We start from the raw sequence: 23,866 nt of genomic DNA, 5'->3' as shown, positions 1-23,866 counted from the left end.
CTACTGGGAGGTGTTGGATCATGGGAGCAGATCCTTCGTGAATGACTTGGTGCCATTTTTGTGGTAGTGAGTTCTCGCTCTATTAGTTCCCTTGAGATCTGATTATTACAAAGAGTCTGGCAGCACCCTCCTCTCTTTTTTGTTCCCTCTCTCACCATGTGACATACTTGCTCCCTCTTTGCCTTCCAGCATGATTAAAAACTTCCTGAGGTCCTCACCAGAAGCAGATGCTGATGCCATGCTTTTGTACAGCCTGCAGAATCATGAGCCAAATAAACATCTTTTCTGTATAAATTACCCAGTCTCAGGAATTCCTTTACAGCCACACAAAATGGACTTAAGACACAGGCCAATATCCCTGATGAACATAGATGCAAACGTCTTCAACAAAATACTAGCAAACCAATTTCAACAGCACATTAAAGAATCAAACACCATGACCAAGTGGGATTTATCCCTGGGATGTGAGAAGAGTTCAACATATACAAATCAATAAATGCAATACACCACATTAACAGAATGAAAGATAAAAATCATGATCATCTCAACAGATACAGAAAAGACATTTGACAAAATTCAACATCCCTTCGTGATAAAAACTCTCATCAAATTAGCTGTACAAGGCAGATACCTCAACATAATAAACGTCATGTATGACAAGACCACAGCTAACATCTACCCAATGATTAAAGCTGAAACCTTGTCCCCTAAGATCAAGAATAAGAAAATGATACCCAGTCTCACAGCTTCTATTAAACATACTAGATACTAAAGGTCCTAAACAGAGCAATCAGGCAAGAAGAAAAAATTAAAGGCATCTAAATTTAAAAGGAAGAAGTAAAATTGTCTCTGTTTGCAGATGACTTCATCTTATGTATAGAATCCCAAAAGACTCCACCAAAAAAACTGTTAGAGTTAATACACAAATGCAGTACAGCTGTAGGATACAATATCAACATACAGAAGTCAGTAGCACTTCTAATATACAGCCATGCATCACTTAACAATGGGGACACACTCTGAGAAATGTGTCATTAGACAATTTCATAATTATGTGAACATAATGGAGTGTTCTTACACAAACCTAGATGGTATAGCCTATGACACATCTAGGCTATACGGTATAGCCTATTGCTTCTAGGCCGCAAATTTGTACAGCATATTACTGTACTGATACTATAGGTGCTTGTAACACAATGGTTAGTATTTGTGTGTCTAAACATGGAAAAGGTACAGTAAAATATGATTTTTTAAAAAAGATAAAAGATGGAACACCTGTGTGGGGCACTTACCATGAATGGCGCTTGCCGGACTGGAAGTTGCTCTGGGTGAGTCAGTGTGAATGCTTAGGACATTATCATACACTGCTGTAGACTTCATAAACCCTGTACATTTAGGCTATGATAATGTATTTGGTAAATATTTTTATTCCTTTAATAATAAATTAACCTTAGCTTACTATAATTTTTCCTCTATAAGCTTGTTGATTTTTTTTTAACTTTTTGACTCTTTTGTAATAACAGTTAGCTCCAAACAAAAACACACACTGGGCATGGTAGTATGTGCCTGTAGTCCCAGCTACTCAGGAGGCTGTTGCTTGACCCAGGCGTTTGAATCTAGCCTGGGAAACATAGCAAGAGCTCATCTCTAAAGAAAGAAAAACACAAACACGTTGTATAGCTGTACAAAAATATTTCCTTTATGTCCTTATTCTATAAGCTTTTTTTCTATTTAAACTTTTTTGTTTTTAAGCCTTTTGTGAAACACACACACACATATATTAGCCTAGGCCTTCACAGGGTCAGGATCATCAATATCACTGTCTTCCACCTCTACATCTTGTCCCACTGGAAGGTCTTCAGGGGCAATAACACACGTGGAGCTGTCATCTCCTACAATAGCAATGCTTTCTTCTGAAATACCTCCTCTTGAAGGACCTGCCTGAGGCTGTTTTACAATTAACTTCTTTAATAAGTAAAAGGAGTACACTTTAAAATAATGATTAAAAGTATATTATAGTAAATATATAAACCAGCAATAGTTGTTTATTATCATTATCAAGTAATATATTCTGTACATAATTGGATGTGTTATACTTTTATACAACTGGAAGCACAGTAGGTTTGTTTACACCAGCATCACCACAAACACGTGAGGAATGCATTGCACTATCACCTTGTAATGGCTACAATGTCACTAGGTGATAAGAATTTCTCAGTTCCATTAGAATCTGATGGGAACGCCCATGTATATGTAATCTGTCAAATGAAACATCATTATGAGGTTCACGACTGTACTAACAATGAACTACACCAAAAAATTTAATCCTATGTGAAAAACAAAAATATTGAATAATTTAATCAAGGAAATGAAAGATCTGTACATTGAAAACTATAAAACATTAATGAAAGAAATTGAAGACAGAGATAAATGGAAAGACAATCCATGTTCATGGATTAGAATAATTAATATTGTTAAAAATTTCTATACTACCCAAAGTGATCTACAAATTCAATGCAATCACAATTTCAGTGGCATTTTTGTCACAGAAATAGAAAAAAAAAAATTCTCAAATTCACAGAAACCACAGAATAACCCAAATAACCAAAGCAATCTTGAGTAAAAATAACAAAGCTGGAGGCCTCACACTACCTGATTTCAAATTATACAGCTGTCCCTTGATATCTATGAGGGATTGGTTCCAGGACTCCCCAAGGATACCAAACTCTGAGAATCCTCAAGTCCCTTATATAAAAAATGGCATGGTATTTGCATATAACCTATGTATATTCACCCGCAGACTTTAAGTCAAAACAAAGTTCCCAAGAACACACAATGGAGAAAGAACAGTTCGTCAATAAACGACGGTGGGAAAATTGGGTATCCACATGAAGAAGAATGAAATTGGACCCTATGTCACACTATAGGTCAACTCAAAGTGGCTTTAAAACTTTAACATAAGGCCTGAAACTGTAAAATGACTAGAAGAAAACACAGGGAAAGCTTCTTGACGTTGGTCTAGGCAAAGACTTCTTGAATATGACACCTAAAGCACAGGCAACAAGGGCAAAACTAGACGAATAGGGTTGCATCAAACTATAAAGCTCCTGTACAGCAAAGCACAAAATCAGAGTGAAGAGACAACCTGAGGAATCGGAGAAAAACTTTGCAAACCATATATGATAAGGAGTTCATATCCAAAATAGGTAATAAATTCATAAAACTTAATAACAAAAAAAACCTGATTTAAAAACGGGCAAAGAACATGAATAGACAGTTTTCTTTTTCTTTTTTCTTTTCTTTTTTTTCTTTTTTTTTTGAGACAGGGTCTTGCTCTGTTGCCCAGGCTAGAGTGCAGTGGCGTGATCTCGGCTCACTGCAACCTCCACCTCCCAAGTTCAAGCGATTCTCGTGCCTCAGCCTCTCCAGTAGCTAGGATTACAGGTGTGCGCCACCAGGCCCAGCGAATTTTTTATTTTTAGTAGAGACAGGGTTTCACCATGTTGGCCAGACTGGTCTCAAACTCCTGACCTCAAGTGATCCGCCCGCCTTGGCCTCCCAAAGTGCTGAGATTACAGGCATGAGCTGCACTGGGCCAAATAGACATTTTTCAAATGAAGGCATACAAATGACAAACGGGATATGAAAAGGTGTTCAACATCACGAATTATCAGGGGAATGCAAATGAACACCACTATGAGATACCGCCTTGCATCTGTTAGAATGGCTATTATTAAAAAAGATAAAAGACAGCAAGCATTGGCAAGGATGTAAGAAAAAGAGAACTCTTGACCAGGTGTGGTGCTTGCGTCTGTAATCCTAGCACTTTGGAAGGCTGAGGCAGGCGGGTCACCTGAGGTCAGGAGTTCTAGACCAGCCTGGCCAATATGGTGAAACCCCATCTCTACTAAAAATACAAAAATTAGCGGGGCATGGTGGCACACACCTGTAATCCCAGCCACCTGAGAAGCTGAGGCAGAAGAATCACTTGAACCCAGGAGACAGAGGCTGCAGTGAGCCGAGATCGAGCCACTGCACTCCAGCCTGGGTGACAGAGTGAGACTCCGTCTCAAAAAAAAAAGAAAAAAAGAGAGAGAGAACCCTCACACACTGTTGGTAGGGCTGTAAACTGTGCAGCCATTATAGAAAACAGTACAGAGGTTCCTCAAAAACTTTAAAATAGAACTATTATATATATAACCCAGCAATCCTACTCCTTCCTGTATAACCAAAGGAAATGAAGTCAGTATTTTCAAGAGATATCTGCACCTCCATGTTCATTGCAACATTATTTGCAATAGCAAAAATATGGAACCAACCCAAGTGTCTACTGACAAATAAATGAACTTTTTAAATGTAGTATATATATATATAATCAAATATTATTCGGTCTTAAAAAGGAAATAAATTCTGTCATTTGCCACAACATAAACGAACCTGGAGGACATTGTGCTCAGAGAAATAAGCCAGGCAGAAAAAGACAAATACTGCATGATCTCACATTTATGAGAAATCTAAAAAAGTCAAAACTCATAAAAACCAAGAGTAGAATAGTGGTTGCCAGGGTCTGGGGGGAATAAGGGAATGGGGGATTGTCGATCAAAAGGTACAGAGTTTCAATCAGACAGAATTAGTTCTGGAGATCTACTGTATAGCATGGTGACTATAGTTAATAATGACATATACTTGAAAATTGCTAAGAGAGATCTTAAGTGTTCTCACTACCAAAAAAAAAAATTCTAAACCTACATCAGGTAATTTTAAAAATAGTTAAAAAGGTAAATTTTATGTCATATATAATTTGACATAATTTTAAAAATCAATGGTATTTTTATACACTAGCAACAAACAACTGGAAAAAGAAAAGATACTTTAAAAAATTATTTCCAGGCCAGGTGCGGTGGCTCATGCCTGTAATCCCAGCACTTTGGGAGGCTGAAGCAGGAGAATCATGAGGTCGAGATCGAGACCACCCTGGCTAACACAATGAAACCCTGTCTCTACTAAAAATAGAAAAAATTAGCCGAGTGTGCTGGCAGGCATCTGTGGTCCCAGCTACCTGGGAGGCTGAGGCAGGAGAATGGCGTGAACCTGGGAGGCAGAGGTTGCAGTGAGCTGAGATCGTGCCACTGCACTCCAGCCTACCCAACAGCAAGACTCTGTCTAAAAAAAAAAAAAAAAAAAAAAAAAAAACCGAAAAAAAAGAAAATTATTTCCAGAGGGCAAGGTGGGCAGATCACCTGAAGTCAGGAGACCAGCCTGGCCAACATGGTGAAACCCCATCTCTACTAAAAATACAAAAATTAGCCAGGTGTGGTGGCACATGCCTGTAATCCCAGCTACTCAGGAGGCTGAGGCAGGAGAATCGCTTGAACCCAAAAGGCAGAGGTTGCGGTGAGCCGAGATCACAGCACTGCACTCCAGCTTAGGCAACAGAGTGAGACTCCATCTCAAAAAAAAAAAAAAAATTACCATAAAGCTATAGTAAGTCAGACAATGTAGTGTTTATTAGGATAAACAAGTAGATCAACAAAACACAACAGAATCCAGAAATAGACCCACCCACTTATGGTCCACCGATTTAAAGCAAGGGTTATTACCAGTATAATTCAGTATAGGAGGAAAGTCTTTTCAACAAACAATGCTGGAACAACTGAATATCTATATGGGTAAAAAATAATATTGACCCCTATCTCACCCACAAAAGTTATTTTGAGAAGGACCAAAGACCTAAATCTAAAAACTATAATGTTTCTAGAAAAAATCAGGGCCAGGCGAGGTGGCTCATGGCTGTAATATCAACACTTCAGGAGGCCAAGGTGGGAGGATCACTTGAGGCCAGGAGTTTGAGGCTGCGGTGAGCCATGATAGTGCCGCTGCATCCCCACCTGGGGGACAGAGCAAGACCCTGTCTCTATATTTAAAAAAAAGAAGAAGAAGAAAGAAAGAAAAGGGAAGGAGAGGGGAAGGGAGGGGAGGGGAGGGGAGGAAGAGAAAGAATCAGGAAAGAAGTAACATCCATGACAGCGACAGAGTAGGTAGGTTCAAGGACCCATCCCTCCCCAGGCATGCTTCAGTATGGTGCCTGCCTCCTTCCCATTGTTGAGTGTGGCTGCTGTGCATGAATGACAGGCATTCAGTCCATAATCCCAGGACCAGGAGCAGTGTGCATCGGACCCACTTGGGTCAGCAGACTCCCGCTTTCCCCAGGAGATGACTCCTTCCATTCACATTGCAAGGTTGACAACACAGGTCTAACTCTCCTCAGATCCCCTGAGACTGATGGAATGTTTACCTGTGAATGTCACTCCATCCCTTTTCTTAAACTTAGAAGGATCTTTCAAGGAGGAAAAATATCTCATGGTGCATCAATGTGGAGTTCAAGAATTTCTTGTTTTACTTCTGATTCATTTTCTTCAATTAGAGTCAAGTAAAATTAAATCTTTGCTAAAAAAAATAGACATATGGTATGATCCCATTTTTATGAAAGTATTTCTATCTCTCCTATCTGTAAAAATGCATAGAAATATGTTGAGGATGCTGTACCAGAAATGTTAATGACGGTTATATTTGAATGATAGAACTTGAGGTAATACTTTTTTCTTTTTGTACTTTTCTGCAACGCTTAAGCTGTTTGTAGGGAGCATATACTGTTTTCACAGAAAGAATAAAGTAATTTTTTTTAAAGAAAAAACTGACCCCCTGGCAGGAGGCCTTGGGGTTTAACACGTCCCTATTTTGCTTTCCTCCTCCTGCTCCTCGCTTCCTGTCCCCTCACCCTCAGTCCCCTCCATTTCCCTCTTCCTGTTTTCTCACACACGTGCAGAGACACACATCCACACATGCGCACACACGTGCACATGCACCCTTTCCTCCTTCCCCCGCTTTCCCCACATCTAGTCTCTCTCCCACAGGCTGAGAAGTCTCATCTCTCAGTGCTGAACTCCCCGCTGGCTCATGGGGGTAGGAGCAGTGGTCTCCATTCCTTTTTCTGCTGGAACTTGAGGCAGAGACATCTTGAGGGGGTTTTGAGACCTTCAGTGGTCCCTCCTTTCCCCTCTGCCTCCCATGACCCCTTAGCCCAGGAGAGAAGGATGAGCAGCCAGGCTGGGCTGGGAGAACAAGGGAGAGCATTGGCCTGATGCAGCTCTAGGCAGTGTCCACCTTCAGGGCTCTGGGGTATGGCAGATTCTGAATCTCATTCCCAGCTCCATGTCATCCCTTGGCTCCACTTTTTGTTCCCAGTCCCTTTGTCCAATGTATCCACTTCCTCTTGGATTTTGGTGTGCTATCGCAAGGGTCTGCTGCTGGACAGGGCTCAAATGTGGGAAGCGGGCATCGTCAGAGCTGCCATTGTAACATGACTCTTCCCCTCCCCCTTTCCCATGTCAGGACTTGGGGAGCCAAGAGCAGCATGGCCCGAACCACCCTTTCCCAAGCTGCGGGAGCTTATGGTTCAGTAAGAGAGAGCCAGGCCCACCCAGACAGGGAGAGGGCTACTCTGCAGTCTTACAGGACCAATGCAAGGGACAGGGGAAAGGATAGAAGTGGATCTGGGAGAGCCTTCGAACACAGCCATGGGAGAAACACCTATGTCCCAGTGTAAGTTCTGGCTATCCAAGTAAAGCAACCTGGTAGTTACACTCACAGACAGTGAATTCACCATGATGGGTGCCTCCCTAGGGTGGAAGAGAACACAAAATGCTGGACACCTCTGGTCCTCAGTCTCCACAAGGGGAAGAGCTCTCCTTTGAGGACTCCAAGTCTAACGCAAGCAGATGGGTCAGTGTTTGTAGGACATGGACTATGGTATTGGAGAAGAGGAGATCCAGAGATGTAAAGCCAGGCCACTCCATATCCCAGGACTCCCAGCCTTGGAGCTCTGGCCTGGAGCTCCCACCAGGCCAGAGCTCCTCCGGGGACTGGAGAAAGCTGGCAGGTCTTAGTAATGTGTGCTAAGGACTGACAGCTGAGGTGTGAAGGCCAAGATTTGCTGCCCACAACACAATAAGGATGGGTGGGAGGGATCATGTAATACAGGTGTATGGGTCATGACTGAGGGGTGGAGCCATTGAGACAACAGGACAAAAAATAAGAAGGCCGCTCTCACAAATGCGGGAAGGGGAAATGAGAGGAGCAGGCGGAAGAAAAGAGGTGTGACAGGCAGATGTGAGGACTGGTCCTTAGGAATTCTTTCTGGACTTCCCTGGCCCCCAGGCCTTTGGCTCTCCCTGCTAGATGGGTGGCAGGGATAGAAGGAGATTCCTCACTGGATACCCTTTGAACCTTTTTAGCTGCGAACCATGTTCGTAACTACTTGTTTTGTTGTTGCTGTTGTTGTTTTACATTTTAAGGAAAATATTCCTGAGCCATATGAAGAAGGGTTGCTTTTCGGGTACAAGGGGTTCAGAGCCCCGTCTTCATTTGTCTGGGTGCTGGGCATGGTGGGCAAATGTCCTCAGAGTCCAGTTTGGCAGGAAGACCCAGAAAAGGCCATACTGGAAGTGAGGGCTGGGGCTGCGGGTACTGTGGGGTGCATTTCCCTGGTGACCAGCCACTGGGGAAAGCACCCAGGCCTGAGTTATTGGGGGATCTAGAATACAGACTGGCCCAAAAGTGTTGCCAAAATGAACAGATGAAAATACAGGATGTCCAGTTAAAGTTGAATGTCAGATAAATAACCAAAATTTTTAATATAAGTATGTCCCAAATATTGTGTGGGACATATTTATACTAAAAAAGAGTATTCGTTGTTTATGATATTCAAATTTAACTGCGCAGTCTGTATTTCATTTGTCATTCGTACATCCCAGATGTTGGCTGTTCCTGCAATTTTCTTTGTTTATTTTTGTTTTTGTTTTTTAAATTGTTTACCCAAATTTCCACAGCCTTGCCAGCCTGTGGATGCAAATGGGCTCACTTAAAAATAACAAATGCCCTGGGCTGCTGGCTAATGCAGGACTTTGTCCCTCTGCGCCACGCAGTCTGGGGACTCTCCAGAAGCTGCTGTTTTCCGGTTCGGTGCCCGCTGCCTTCTAGGCCACAGGAGGGCAGCGGTCGCCTGGCCACAGTCATGTACCTTAGCGCCCTCTGCTGGTGAACCCTGACAGCAAACTCCGAAGATGCCCAAAGGCTCTGGGCTCCTCAACCGGCCCACCAGGCCAGAGCTCCTCCGCGGACTGAAGAAAGGTTCCCTTTTCTGACTTCTCGCTGGGCCTGACAGCAGATGGTGTCTCCAGCTGCTCCGCCTCTGCCCTCCCTGCTTCACCCACCCCCTCTCCCCAAAAGCTCTTTCTGCCTTTGTAAGTGCCATGTGAACAGGCGACGTTCAGTCCATGCCTCCTCTCGGTTCCCCCTGCACCAAATGCTTGGTGTGGCTCCATACACTTGGAGGATCCAGTGCCAGGCTGGCCAGCTGTGGGGAAAGCCCACTATTCCCGGAGGTCACTCCTGCTCCATCACCCACACCATCGTGGAGGCCAGGACCCCAGGGAAACCCCTGGACTGCCAGATAAGCCTGTTCATTCATCTCTATCCATTTAAAGCCCCCATCCAACCCCAGGATGCCTGGGCCAGTCTGCAGTGGCTCCTTTTAAGGGAGCATGGCTCATTCATTTTCCATCTCCCCACCAGGCAGGGCTGGGTCTGTCTCCGTGGCAGACAGGTCCTAACATCAGGCGCAGAGCAGAGTCGATGTTTAAACACTAGCAGAATGATGGCTGGGAGGCTGTGGAGGGCATGAGGGGCCTTGCTGGGTCAAAGGCAAAGAGTGATTTTTTAAAATAAAGCCACTTTCTTTACAGGTAATACAAAATAAACGACAGGACAAACTACTGTGTGGGGGAGGGGCAGCCCCCACAATAACCACCCTCCCCATCCCAGAGTAACTGATATAAAAAATAAAAAAGGCCCTAGATAGGGGGAGGGGCTGGGCTGGAAGCACCTTTGCTGGTTAGGACTGGGGCCTGCCGTCCTCCGCCACCCCGGTCCAGGACAGACTGGACCCTGGCTTGCTCCTCTCCGAGCCCTGGGCCTGGCCAGGATGAAACACAGCTACAACGGCAGTTCGTGGCCACTGCAGAGGCTCCCGGCCAAGGCTCCTGACTTCTGAGTCTGAAGAGTTGGGGTAAGGAGGTGGGTAAGTGACTTTGGGGGCAGACATGGGGTGGGTAATAAATTATTGCAGTGCTCCAGCCAACTTCCTCCTGGCCCTGGACGCGGGTCTGCACTAGGTTTCCAGGAGCAGCTGTGTCAGGGCGGGAGTATGGGGTCTTCAAAGTGATGATGTTGTCGAGTCTACCACCTCACGGCCATTGCAAACGGTGGGGACAAACTGGGAGCCAGACCCTAAGAAAAGGAAGCCAGAGGTTGGGGCCACCTCCGAGGTCCTCCATGGAGGGCAGGCAGCGGGGAAGCAGGGCTGTGAGGGAAGCCTCCCCTCCCTTCTCCCATCCTCTCCTGCCAGTGTCATTTGAGGGGCACCTCACCCCCAGACAAGAGATCTCAGCAACCCAAGGAGCTGGACAGGGAGAGGGGAACAGGCAGAGAGGGCTGCTTACGACACTGACCTTGGCCAACGCTGGAGCTGGCCCTGGCAGCAGCACTGCCAAAGCGGCTGGTGGGCGCCCGGTGGCTAACCACGTTCTTCTGCGGCTGGAAGAGGATGATGTGCAGCTTGGGCGCAAAGAGGCAGCCAAGCACCACGGAGCCGCTGAGGCTGACTGACACGCACATGGTGGTGGTCTGTACCTGCGGTGGGTGAGTGGGTGAACAGGCACAGGTCAAGACCTGGGCCTGACCCCAGGATCCCCTGCCCGGGCTGTGGGGGAGGGAGTAGGGGAGACTGAGCATCCAACACTGGGCTGTGGTCCATTTGCCAGGTCCCAAAGCATTGCTAGGAAAATTGGGCACAGTCCCAGCATCAGACCCAGACCATTTTCCCAGGGTGACAAGAGTTCCAGCTGAAGGGGAGAACATGCAGGGGTGCATGTATGCACAGGGGTGTGTGCATTTGAGGGGGTGCAGGTATGGAGTGCATGCATGTAGGTGTGTATATCTGTGTAAGTGCATGTATGTGGGGTGGTGAATTTCTGCAGGTGTCTGCATGAGTGTATGTGTGTGTGAGTGTAGGGTGCATGGATATGGATTCATTTGTTAGGAAGATATGTGTGTGTGTGCCAACGAGTGTGTGTATGTGGGATATGTGTGTGTGCATGCATGTGGCTATGTCTGTGTGTACAAGTGTGTGTGTGTGCATGCATGTATGGGTACAGTGTGTGTCCCAGGTGAGTCCTTAGCTGCCTGTGATTGGCATGCAAATGCAAATCATATGCAAATACAGGCTAAGTTAGAGCAGAATCCCTCCCCAGCCCTGGCCTCTACCACCCAAGCAGGTGGCCCAGCAGGTGCAAGCAGAGCAGCCAAGCCCAGCGGTCCCTGGCCCCCAGCACTGTGCCACCACACCTCTGTCCTGGGGAAGGGGCCTTTGCCGGGGCTTTCGCCTCAATTTTTCTGCAGTTCAGACCCTGCTCTGCACTGCCAAGCTGAGTGACCTTGGGCAAGGGATTGAACCTCCCTGAGTCTCTGTTTCTTCATCTGTAAAATGGGAGAGCCATGGAGCTTACTCAAGTCATGAAGATTAACCAAGATGACCCTCTTATTCAGGACACAGCTCTTCTGTCACCTCCTCAGGGCTTCCCTGACCACCCTATCTGAAGCAGTCATTGCCCCTTGGAGGTGGGGAGACCATTGAGACACAGTGCCAGTTGGAACCAAATTTGCTCAGAAGCCACCAACTGGGGAACAATTTTCACCTGCTTTAGCTTTTCTCAACTCTATACCACAGATCTCCTCCCCTACCCACCTTGCTTCATCTTTCCTGCCTTCCCTGGCTTCATCTCGCAACCCCTTCTGCAGCTGACCCCTCAGTGGAGCAGGGCAGAACCCTGTTCATTTGAACATATTTCTGCACCCCTATTTCCTCCCAGGATAGGGGATGACATGCAAGTCCTGAAATCCCAGCTCTCTCTAACTCGAGTTCCCCACCTCCCTGGCCATTTCCCTAGGCCCTATTCAGCCCTCCCACCTTCCCCTTGGGATCCACACAAGCTGTGGTCCCCTAAGTGGGCATTTAACCTCTTGGAGCCCCAGAGCTACCAGTAGATTAAATAAGATACCAGGAAACAGAGGGTCTGGTGTCCCATCTCCCCTGACCTCTGTGGCAGGTAGCTCACCCGGTAGTCACTGGAGGTGACGTAGAAGATGGGCAGGAATGCCAGCCAGATGATGCAGGTGGTGTACATGGTGAAGCCAATGAACTTGGCCTCATTGAAGTTTTCAGGGCACTTGCGAGTCTTGAAGGCATAAAGCGTGCAGAGTGCGATGAGGAGCACGTTGTAGGCCAGCGAGCCCAACATACTTGCATCGCGGTGGTTGCAACGCAGTGTCACCACCTCCCGCCGTTCGGGGGCCGTCTCCTTGCCTGTGCCCGGTGCCTCCACCACCAGCCAGGCGATCACAATGAGCAGCTGGCCCGAGATAAGCGCCAGGCAGATGGCCACCTGTGAGGCAGGACTGATGAAGCGTGGCCGCTGGGCACCCTCCCGGGCCCCACCGAAGATGCGTGCAATGCGGTTGGTCTTGGTGAGCAGGGCTGAGTAGCAGACAGAGAAGGCAGTGCCCAAACCAAGACGCCGTAAGGTACACACTGCCGTGGATGGCTTGGCAATGAAGATGAAGGTCATGCAGTAGCAGAGGAAGACACCACCCAGCAGGATGTAGCAGAGCTCCCGACCCGAGGCCTTGACCACTGGTGTGGCATTGTGCCGCACAAAGACACCCAGCACAAAGAGGGTGGCCAGAGCACCCAGGCAGGCGATGGTGACAGGTCCCACGGCCCAGGCATCGCCCCAGCGGATGTACTCCTGGGGAAGTTCAAAGCAGCCAGTCAGGCTGGCATTGGGCCAGTAGCCCAGGCCACAGTCGGCACAGGTGAATTCGTCCAATCGGTACTCATAGGGCTGGCACGGGATGCAGAGCCAGCAGCAGACCTCGCCCGGCTGCACACTCTTCACCTCATTTCGGAGGCAGGGCTCACTGCAGCGAGAGGCAGGCAGGGGGCCGGCTGAGGGTGAGGCCCATGGGATGAGGCTGGTGTCCAGAGTCAAGCCTTCTGCCCAGTAGCCCACCTTCTGGTAGCGATAGCGCCCACTGCCTGCACGCAGATAGGTGAAGATGTTGTAGCGGCCAATACCATCACCAAAGCGGTCAAAGCGGACCTCATTGTGGGTGTCAGCTGGGCGAAAGGGGGCTAGGATGGGGAAGGGAAGGAAGAGAAGATTGGACTAGTGTGTTACCCTGATGTGACCTCAACATCCACCCTAACATGGAACCCAAACGCCAGAGCTAAGGCCACCATTAGCCCTTCCAATCCTTAACCCAATACTAAATCCTGTCTTGACCCCAGTCATTTTTCTAAATGAGAGATGACAACAGTCTTACTCCTAAACTCCAACATCAAACCCCAACCCTAAATGCCAAATGTAATCCCAGCCTTAAAGCCCAGACATCTCCAAAAACCTAATGCCCACATCAGTCCCCAACCATGACTCCCCAAATTCAACTTTAGTACTATCCAACACTTTCCAACCCAGGCCCCAAATCCCAACTTCATCGAAACATACACTACAGCCCTCTCCCCAGACTCAATGCTAAGGCTAAACCCAGTCTCAGTTCCAATCCTGTCCCCACTAATCCCAACAACAACCCCACCTCCAGCACCCCCAGTCCTAATAGTCATCCTGGTGCAAACTGAATCCCAACCTCAGAGGTCACCTGCAACCATTGCCATTCGCCAGAATGTGCTCAGTGGCTGGAAAATCACTTCCTCTCTCCACTCCCACTTCATCCCTCACATCTCCCAGCCAGGCTCTAGCCAGAATTTACAGCCATCCCCAGCCCGTGAGAAATCAGGGTTCAAGAAAGCAAAAGACATGCTTAAGGCCCCATGAGTGAATAGTGCAGCCTAGATTCAAACCCAGGTCCCCTCAAGTACCTACTCTTTCTACTCAGCCTAAAAGTTCTCAAAATCCAACTCTAGCCCTACCATAAATGCCACTCAAGTCAAACATGCTGAATTTAGCCTTGCTCTAACATCAGCCCAATTGGACCCCAGACTCCAACCCTAACCCCTACGCTGATCGTAGCATAACTCTGAATGTCACTTCTATTGGAATTACTCTTCATCTTAACCCTGAGCCAGGGCTTCCAAGTTTTGTCTCCCACTGTTCCCATGGTGATTCTTCCTGAAGCATAGTGATGATCTGTAGCACTCACTTCTCTTAAAGCTGGCACTCTTGTTAAAATAACTTTTGATTTCAGGAGACTTTCAGGTCACCTTGAGTGGAAAATCAAGATTAGGAATAGAAATTTTCCCTGAAGCTAGGCGCAGTGCCACATGCCTGTCATCCTAGCTACTCTGGAGACTGAGGCAGAAGGATCACTTGAGCCCAGGAGTTGGAGGCTGTATTGTGCTTGTGAATAACCACTGCATTCCAGCCTGGACAATATAGTGAGACCCCATCTCTGAAAGAAAAAGAGAGAGAGAAAGAAAGAAAGAGAGAGAGAGAAAGAAAGAGAGAGAGAGAAAGAAAGGAAAGAAAGAAAGAGAGAGAGAGAGAAAGAAAGAAAGAAAGAAAGAAAGAAAGAAAGAAAGAAAGAAAGAAAGAAAGAAAGGAAGGAAGGAAGGAAGGAAGGAAGGAAGGAAGGAAGGAAGGAAGGAAGGAAGGAAGGAAGGAAGGAAGGAAGGAAGGAAGGAAGGAAGGAAGGAAGGAAGGAAAAAGAAAGAAAAAAGAGAGAAAGGAAAGAGAAAGAAAGAAAGAAGAAAGAAAGAAGAAAGAAGGAAAGAGAAAGAAAGAAAGAAAGAATATAGTGTCATCCTGATGCTCACCCTCAAGCCAGACTGATTCTAACTCTCACTGGTGCCTGAGAATGGGCTTGAGGTCTCCTGGTCTCCACCTTTGGCAAGATAAGGAGATAGAAGATAGAGGGCAGGGCCCAAGGAGGAGCCAGAGACCCTCAAAATGGCAGGACCAGGCCAGAGGTCTACTCTCTGGAAGAAAGTGGAACCTCAGCCCTGGCTTCAGTTGGAGTCCTCTCTGCCTAGCATCCTTGCCCTGGCTCTGATGCCACTCCTGGGTGAGTCCTTTACTTTCACTCTACTGTTTCCTTAGCAAAAGAATGGAAGCTGAAGGCCTGCTTCCCCTCATCCTCTGACAGCCAGCAGGCCAATGGACACTGGCCAACAACATTACCATCAAACTTGACGTTGAGCACAAAGTCCTTGTAGAGGCGGCGCCCGTTGACTGGCCGCATTGCGTCACAGAGCCGGGTGGTGTTGGGGCAGAGGGCACGGTGCATGTTGTGGAGCGCGTGGGCCATGGCATACACTGCATTGACCACAAACATGATCTTAGACTCCTGCTCAAAGGGCACGGCCCGGAGAGAGTGGACTGCGCAGTCTCGCTGCCGGAAGCTGCAGCGGAACCTCTGCTCCCAGAATTCACGGAACCAGGGATTCCGGCTGTTGTTCCAAGGGTCCAGGCTCTGGAAGTAGGAGGCAAAGTCACTGATGGGGTAGGAGGCCAGCTCGATGGTGATGGCACCCTCAGCAGCCCCCTCACTGCCTGCCACCACACTCTCCAGGGCCCCCCAGCCATCACTGGCCACCCAGGTGAAGCTGGCATTAAGACGCTGGCTGGCAGCAAGCAGCTCCCGGGCATCCTCAGAACGGGTGAACAGGACAGCCACGCGGGCACTGGGCTTCTGCAGCAGGGCTCGCACCACACCCTCAAAGGCTGCACGGTTCATGGCACGGCCCACTTTCTCCGAGGTGGCCACACAGATGTTGCGGGCACGAGCCTCTAGCTCAAAGGCCTCAATGCCTGTCTCGCCATAGTCGCCCTCAGACGCCACAGTGGACACATAGGTCCAGTTGAAGAAGCGGAGAATCTCAGCCATGGCCTTGGCTTGGAAGAAGTCAGGGGGCACTGTGCGGGCAAAGTAGTCATAGCGGGACTTGTCACTCAGCTTGGCACTGGTGGAGGCATAGCTGATCTGCGGGATCTGAAATAGCCGCAAGAGGTTGGCCACCTGGGGGAGGATTAGAGAAGGCAAAGATCAGAGGTCAGATCAAACACTAGAGACAGGTGCATCCCCCACAGCTAGCAGGTCTTGGTGTCAAGTGTCCGCAAGGTCAGCCCTAAAGGCTCCCTCTCTAAAGCCCTGCATCCCGACTTGACAGTCTTCCCTGTGGGGTAGGGAGTTTTTTAAATATCTTTCCAAGGGCTGAGGGAGAGAAGACCCAGGGCTGAGACACCAGGGTCGTGAGCCACACCTGATCCCCTCTGCCATCCCCTTTTAGACACATGGCAGGGGGGCCAAGGGAAGGCCTGGGTGGAGGGAGGTTGGCACCTGGCTACACTGGGGCAGAGGGAGGCATGAGATGGCATCTGGCTACTCAGAGCTCTTTGGCTCTCTACTTATTTGAGGGTTGGTAGCCCTTCCCCTGAATCAATCTGACAGAATGATACAGAAAGAAGGAAAGGTTCCCTCAGGAAGAAAGACACAGATCCCAGGGTCCCATGACCCTAATAGTCCAAGGCTTGGTCTCCATTGGATGCGTGAGTCTTAAATAAACAAGGCTTCTGCTCTACCACTGGCTTCCTGGCACCCCATCTTCCACCCTCAGGTCCCACAGGAGTGGGATCCAGCCAAGGGCCAGGTAGAGGGTGGGTAGGTGAAAGCAGAGCACGGCTCAGATTCTACAGCAGAGGGTGAGTCTTGTGTTGCAACTGGATACAGCCTATGGCTCTGACAGTCTAGGGTTCAATGTCTCCTCCCCTCCCACACGTTCTACCTTTGGGCCCCTGGAGTTGGCAAATCTCCCTGAGCCTCAGTTTCATGTCCCTGCCCTACAAGGCTGCTGAGAGGATAAAAACGATAATGCATGGGAGGCCACAGTGCCTGGCAAAGGGAAGATGATAGGGACATGGGCAAGAGAGAAGGAGCAGCCATGAGGGGGGAATATCAACAGGTAGGTGCAGCCTACGGGTGACAGGCTAGCCTCATGTTGATCAGGACAAGGGAGAAGCAGACCACTGCTGAGGCATGGGTCCTGATCCAGGAGGCAGGCAGCTCGGGATGGCAAGCAGGTAACTGGACTTCTGGAGATAAATACATGGGCCCTAAGGAGAACTGTGGAGAAAAACGTCAGCAGAGGTCCTGGAAGACAGCAGCAGGTAGGAGGCCACCCAACTCATCCCTGCCCCAACCCAGGGCTGCAGACGTAGATGCTAGCAAGCCACATTTCCCCAGGCTGCTGCCTAGCCACCTCCAGTGACTGGGACTAGCAGGACAGCTGCCTAGCCACCTCCAGTGACTGGGACTAGCAGGACAGATAATCCACTCCCAGCAGTGGACAGCGTGGCCAGGCCTCCCCGACTCCAGGCCAGTAACTGACTCCAGGGTTCTGATTGCTGCTTCTGCTCCATTTCTCCTGAACAACTGTTCCAGGATAGGGGGCCTGGCCCTCTCCATCACGACAATGCCCTCAGTCACTCTCCTATAGGAAGCTGAGGCCCAGCCAAGGCCTACCTTATGTCCCCCCAGCCCTGATCCTAGCTCCAGCCACATCTTCCAGCAGCCTGTGCTGGGCACTTGGCAAGCGGGAATCTGGATGAGAGATAGGACCCAGTCAGAGACAGGAGGATCACAGCTGGGCACAGCCCTGGGAGCAGCAGAGGGCTCAGCGGGGCCAGCAGCCTCTGCTGAAGCTGAACCACAGGGCACCCTCTGCTGGCCCCTGTGGGAAAGTAGGAGGCTAAGGGCAGGGGAGCTGGCTCCCCACCCTTCCCACCCCCCTCAAATCCTGTGCCCCCTGAAGACTCTCTGGTGCCCTCCCCCAACACATTCTGTTTATCTTCCTCCTGACTCCTCTGCCCTGATTCTCTCCTCTGGCCACTCCTGGATTCTATCTGGCCACCCCTCTCCAATCCAGGCAGAGATGATCTGACAAGTCAGGAGTCCCTTGGCCAAGAGCCGATTTCACAGCTCCCCTCCACCACTGCCTTGAATGTGGCCCACCTCTCTCTGAGCCTTGGTTTCCTCATCTATAAAATGGGTTAAAAATAATAGCAGCTAATATCAACTGTGCCCTTATGACTTGTCAGGCCCCCCGATACATACAATGCATGTATCAACTCATTAAATTTCCATGGCAAACCTAAAAGTAGAAAGTACTGTGGGCCGGGCACAGTGGCTCACGCCTCTAATCCCAGCACTTTGGGAGGCCGAGGTGGGCGGATCACCTCAAGTCAGGAGTTTGAGACCAGCCTGACCAACATGGTGAGGTCAGGTTGGTCTCTACTAAAAATACAAAAATTAGCCGGGCATGGTGGCAGGCACCTGTAATCCCAGCTACTTGGGAGGCTGAGGCAGGAAAATCGCTTGAACTCGGGAGGCAGAGGTTGCAGTGGGCTGAGATCTCACCACTGCACTCCAGCCTGGGAGACAGAGCAATATCTTGTCTCAAAAAAGAAAACAAAAAAAAAGTGTTGTGAATCCAATTTTATAAGGAAGAAACTGTGACACAGAAAAGAGAAATAACGTGCCAGGGTCATGCAGTTAGTAAGTGGGGAGACCTGGCTATTAAGCCCCTCAGGGTTGTTTAACATCAAGGGTGAGGGTGTGTGTGTGTGAGAGGTGTGTGTGGGGGTGTGTATGGGTGTGTGGGGGGGGTGTGGGGGTGTGTGTGGGGGGGTGTGTGGGGTGTGTGTGTGTGGGGGGGTGTGGGTGTGTGGGGGTATGTGGGGGGTGTGGGTGTGTGTGGGGGGTGTGAAGGTGTGGGTATGGGTGTGGGTGTGTGGGTGTGTATGGGGTGTGTGGTTGTGGGTGTGTGTGGGTGTGTGGGTGTGTGTGGGGGTGCATGTGTGGGTGGGTGGGTGTGGGTGTGTAGGGGTGTGTATGGGGGTGTGGGTGTTTGGGGTGTGGGTGTGGGGGTGTGTGTGGGGGTGTGGGTGTTTGGGGTGTGGGTGTGGGGGTGTGTGTGGGGGTGTGGGTGTTTGGGGTGTGGGTGTGGGGGTGTGTGTGGGTGGGTGTGTTGGGGGTGTGTGGGTGGGTGGGGGTATGTGTGGGGATGGAGGTGTGGTTGTGTATGGGGTGTGTGTGGGTGTGTGGGTGTGTGTGTAGGTGTGTGGGGCTGTGGGTGGGGTGTGTGTGGGTGTGTGTGTGGGTGTGTATGGGGTGTGTGTTGGTGTGTGGGTGTGCGTGTAGGTGTGTGGGGGTGTGGGTGTGTGTGGGGTGTGTGGGTGTGTGTGGGGTGTAGGGGGTGTGTGGGGGTGTGGGGGGTGTGTGTGGGTGTGTGTGTGTAGGGTGTGTGTGTGTGAGGGTGTGTAGGGTGTGTGTGGGGGGGTGTGTGTGTGTGTGAGTGTGTGTGTAGGGTGTGTGTGGTGGGAGTAATAGGAGTAAGATGTTCTCCTGCACAGTCTCTAAAAATTGACCGCCATTATGTGACCAGGGCACTTTCTTAGCTTCTGTAAAAGCTACTGCAGGGAAGCTTCTAGTTTCCCTTTTCAGCAGGAATTCTGGGTCACCACCTCTGGCCTCCCTCCCTAGCCCCCATTTGGGTGGCCTCCACGTACCTGGATGGAGACATCACTGTAGGAACCGCCAATAACACCAGTGATGGCAGTGGGAGCATCACCATGGGTGGCGTAAGAGCCGTCGGGGCAGATGTGGCGTGAGCCATCAGCACCACGGCTGAGTGAGGCACGCACAAAGTCCAGTGCCTGCTCCAGCGCATGTGTGTCCTTGGAACAGCTGTCGAGGATGTGCGCACCCAGGCGCACGCCAGGCAGCAGGTGCGGGTCACGGTTGATGCGGTCCAGTGCAAAAAGCATGGCCTCCAGGCGCTGGATGCCACGGTGCTCATTGACAGGACCACAGTCCTCTGCTGGGCCGCCCTTCTGGTGCACTGGGAACAGCCCACCCAGCACCAAGTCTCCCTCCAGGGTCAGCACCTTCTTGGCTGGGCCCTCAGCCACAGCACCCCACAGCAGCAGCAGTGCCAGGAGCCCAAGCAGTGATCCCATGGCCCCAAAGGGGATGGATGGGTCCAGCAGACCTGGGTCTCCAGGGGATGAGATTAGAAGCAGCGAAGGCAAAGAGAGGAGGAAACAGGGACCAGGAAAGGACAGACAAGAAGAGAGATGCGAAGGGACCCAGCTCCTGCAGAGATACAGAAAGACAGAAAAACAGACCAGGAAAAGTGGAGCCTGAGAGCAGTTGCCCCTTCTGACTGCCTCCCCACAAGCCCCTTTCCTGGGTACTCAAGAACCAGGGACAGGATGGTGTCATTAAGTAGGTTGAGAAGCTCCTGGGACTCCCCTGGGCCTGTCTCTCAGCCCTGGCCTCAGCTGGGTGAGAGATGGGCCCTATTCACCTACCAAACTCAGCAGTGGGGAGGGATGCAAGCAGTGAAGTCCCAGGCAGAGGACAGGAGACCCTAGCCAATGCTGACCCCTCTGTAAATCAAAGGGTGTCCAAGAACAGTATAAACCTCCCAGGATCCTGAGGTCAATACCTTTGGAACAGACTATGTCAGAGTTACAAACTCAGAGGTCCCCATCCTGAGCCTTGAATTTCCAGAGAGAAGGAACTGCTGTCTAAGGACCCACCAGGGAAGAGGAAAAGACAGTCTCTAAGGGACAGTCTCCAACCCGTGGGGAGACTGGAGCCCATGTGAACACCCAAGGGTCCTAGCCTGTGGTTCTTAAAAAGCCATCCCCACAGTTTCCTGACTGAGGAAGAAATAGAGACACTAAGCCCTGGGAATGAGACAGCAAGGTAGAATGGCTGGCCTCAGGGAGGGTACCCAAGTGGCTCAAGGTCCTAAGTCAACAGGGCAAGCAGATGTTCATGTATGTGTGTGTCAAGGTTGGGGGCCAGAGTCTCCAAACAGTGCTGAGGGTGAGAGTGCGGGACTCTCTAGCTCTATGTAGAACGCTGTTTGAGACTTTGTGCCTCTGTTTTCTCTTCACTCCCAACCCAGCAGAGAAAGTCACCATTTCCAATCTCCCCCATCCTCAGCTTCAGGGTCCTGCCCACCCTAGCCATGGCCCTCAGAGACCCCCTCCCTGTCTCTTCCCCACTGTGTCCTATCATTTGTACCCCAGTTGCCTTCCCAAACACACACCCCACAAGGCTCTCACAATCACATGGGCGTGGAAAGGCTGGGAGAGGGACATACCTCTTTCCTCAGAACAGGAAAGGAAACTGAGTTTGAAGAAAGGCAGCAACTAACTCAGGGACCCCATGTGCTGGCCACGGAGGCTGGGCCTCTCCATTTTGCCCCTCCCCAGGGCAGGGGCACTGGGCTCCTCTGGGGATCAGGAAAGAAGCAGCTCACCCAGGCAAGCGAGGGAGAAGCGGGGAGGAAGACCAGCACAGATGGGGACAGGGACCCAGATGGGGGCTGAGGCCAAAACTGGTCAAGTCGCAAGCCTCCCACAGGGGAGGCCCAGATAGAAGCTCAGAGGCAGGAAGGGGACAGAAACCCGGAGTCAGGCAGCCGGGGGCCTGGGCCACAAAATCTGGGCAGGGAGCGAGCAAGCCTGAGAGGTTGAGACAAAGACGGAGGCACAGACAGAAAGAAGGACCAGAGGACGTTGGAGCAGGAGGAATGGGAGAGCGCGATGCGGGGCTTGCGTTTTCTGGAGAAGAAAGGCGGGACGCCCGGGGCTGTCTTCCCGCCTCCCAGAGCTCGCAAGGAACGTTGTCTGGACACCCCAGTGCGGACGCCCCACAACTCGAGGGCCCGCGGGGCCCTGGGACATAAGGTAAGGGCCAAAACGATCGGCAGCGGCAGCGGCACCGCCGGCTCACCCTACCTGGCGCGCCCGGCTCTGGCGCGGAGAGAACCGGAGTGGAGCTGGGGGCGCGGGGTTCCGGCTCCCGCTCGCTCGCTTGCTCGCTGGCTCTGCGCTCTCCGCCCCTGCGCTCTCCTCCCGCCCGCTCACCCCGCCGCTTTCAATCGCGGCCCGCCCCGCCCCCGGCCCCGGCCCGCCCCCAGCCCCTCCTCCGTTCCTCCCAACTCCGGGTCTCCTGCTCCCAACCCGGCCTCCGTCTGCCTCTGGACCCTCCACGCTCTTGCTCTTCTCGGGACCTCAGGACCTGGAGCTGTCCGCCTCGTGGTGCTGAATCCCCGAGCGCTCTCGCTCTGCGCTGGAGCAGATGCTTGGTGGCCCACTCCGCTCCATAGTCAGACTACCACCTAGGTGCGGGGCGGGGGGATGCCACGGGGCACGGGGTGGGGAGGTCACTGCGCCCCGACAGGTTCACATAGTGCTACTGCAGAGTGGAGGAGTTGGCCCTGGAGGAGCTGGCCCTAGTGCAAGGGGTGCCTCTGGGGGATAGGTAAAGGGGCGCGTGGGAGACGGGTGGAGGCTATTCTCCCCACCCAGCCATTTCAGCTGGGTCCACATCCCAGGCCTGAGGTTGAGGCATATGTCCTCAGTCCCTTGTGAGAGCTGGAGCCCGAGTCACTAAGAGGAAAAGATTGGGGGAAGGGAGAGGTCAGAGGAGAATGGGGCTTCCTCTTCCTTCCTGCAGATGCCCTTTAAACCTGCCACCCACTCCCATGTAAAAAGGGTATTTAAGCAAGGAGAGAGCAACCTGCAGGAAGGGTTGCAGAACCAAGTACTAGGGTCAACCCTGAGGGAGTGTTAGGGATGGCAGGGGGATCTGGGAGGGGAGGGGCCTGGGGAAAGGCTTCTGGAACTGGCTGCTGCGTAGGAGGGAGTGAGAGCTGGAGCCCAAGCAGAGGGAGGACAGCTCTGAGAAGATGCTCTTGACTCTTCCCTCCCACAGCAGGATGGGGAAGGATGCCCCTGGGTAGAGGGTAGTGGATAAGCTGTAGTGCCAGACTGTGCTGAAGGAATGGGGATTAGAGAGCCTGTGCTATCTGCCCCTAACATGTGCATACACTTAACAAGTGCCAAGGGGCATGGCATCCCCTACACACATTCCCCTGACACTGCCCTTTCTTCCACAAGTGTCAGTGGAAGAAAGCCCAGCTCAGATACATGCTAATGAACATGCCAAGCCCAGACCCCTCAGATACATACACCCACTTGTGCATGTGGCAGTTCGTAGGGGGGCGGGGGTGATCACCAAGGACGAGCTTTTTCCCTGGACACAGAAACCCGATGCCCTGCTGCTGTGGAAAGAACACAGCTTTGAAACAAAACAGATACATCAAACCCAAACAAACACAAGCCCCATCACTAACAGGAGACAAGGTGGCAGTGGGAGACAGACATGCTGTCTTCTACCTCCAACTCTGCCACCGGCTGCTCTCACCCTCTCTGGCTGTTGAAGAGCAACCGCTCCCTGGGGTAGGTGAGCAATGGGCCAGGCCTCTGTTGACAGCAGGAGGGTGCTGAGGTGAGGAGTCACACACTCCTTCTAGCCACACTCCCAACCAGCTCTACAAGTCAGCCTCACAAAAGGCACAGGGCTGTAAACACAGATATGGCTATGTACAGCACCAGCCAGAAAAGCCCATGATGTGGCCTGCAGCAAACAAGCTGCACAGTCACAGCTCATGGACACACAGTTACACACAGCTAGGCAGCCACTACTCCCAGCTGTGTGCACACAGATGAGGACATACACCTAGCCTTACACACAGTTGTACATGTGGACATGGCCACATACACAGTACATGTAAACATGCAACCACACACAGCTATACTTGTAGACAGCAATAATACACATGGGCACACCCCTGCCCCTAAGATGTGACCATGTC

At 50.7% G+C, this 23,866-nt stretch overlaps 1 protein-coding gene across 2 annotated transcripts; it reads right to left on the bottom strand.

The window, feature by feature from the left end:
• Positions 1-9,770: 9,770 nt before the first annotated feature.
• On the bottom strand, positions 9,771-22,041 carry LOC105480509 (glutamate metabotropic receptor 2). Of its 2 annotated transcripts, XM_011739501.2 has the most exons (6): positions 21,945-22,041; positions 19,698-20,283; positions 15,312-16,149; positions 12,234-13,309; positions 10,569-10,749; positions 9,771-10,347 (listed from the first exon to the last, which is right to left on the bottom strand). In XM_011739501.2, exons 2-6 carry the CDS (start codon positions 20,145-20,147, stop codon positions 10,274-10,276), a joined length of 2,619 nt encoding a protein of 872 aa, XP_011737803.1. In that variant the 5' UTR covers positions 20,148-20,283; positions 21,945-22,041; the 3' UTR covers positions 9,771-10,273. The 2 variants fall into 2 exon arrangements, with proteins under 2 accessions (XP_011737803.1, XP_011737804.1); XM_011739502.3 differs by lacking the exons at positions 9,771-10,347; positions 21,945-22,041 and adding an exon at positions 11,464-11,595 and having other exon boundaries at positions 10,667-10,749; positions 19,698-21,891.
• Positions 22,042-23,866: the final 1,825 nt, after the last annotated feature.

The sequence above is a fragment of the Macaca nemestrina genome, chromosome 2 (genome assembly GCF_043159975.1).
Source record: "Macaca nemestrina isolate mMacNem1 chromosome 2, mMacNem.hap1, whole genome shotgun sequence".
Taxonomy (NCBI): Eukaryota; Metazoa; Chordata; class Mammalia; order Primates; family Cercopithecidae; genus Macaca; species Macaca nemestrina.
This window is presented reverse-complemented; position numbering and strand designations above follow the sequence as displayed.

Bases quoted from the DNA above. Each gene is read 5' to 3' on its own strand.
- LOC105480509 (XM_011739501.2), bottom strand. From the start codon at position 20,147: ATGGGATCACTGCTTGGGCTCCTGGCACTGCTGCTGCTGTGGGGTGCT. The intron at 13,310-15,311 runs GTAATGTTGTTG...TCCCCATCCTAG, and splicing joins GCTCAACGTCAAGTTTGATG to CCCCCTTTCGCCCAGCTGAC. The intron at 10,348-10,568 runs GTCAGTGTCGTA...TCCTTTTCTTAG, and splicing joins CAGCTCCAGCGTTGGCCAAG to GGTCTGGCTCCCAGTTTGTC.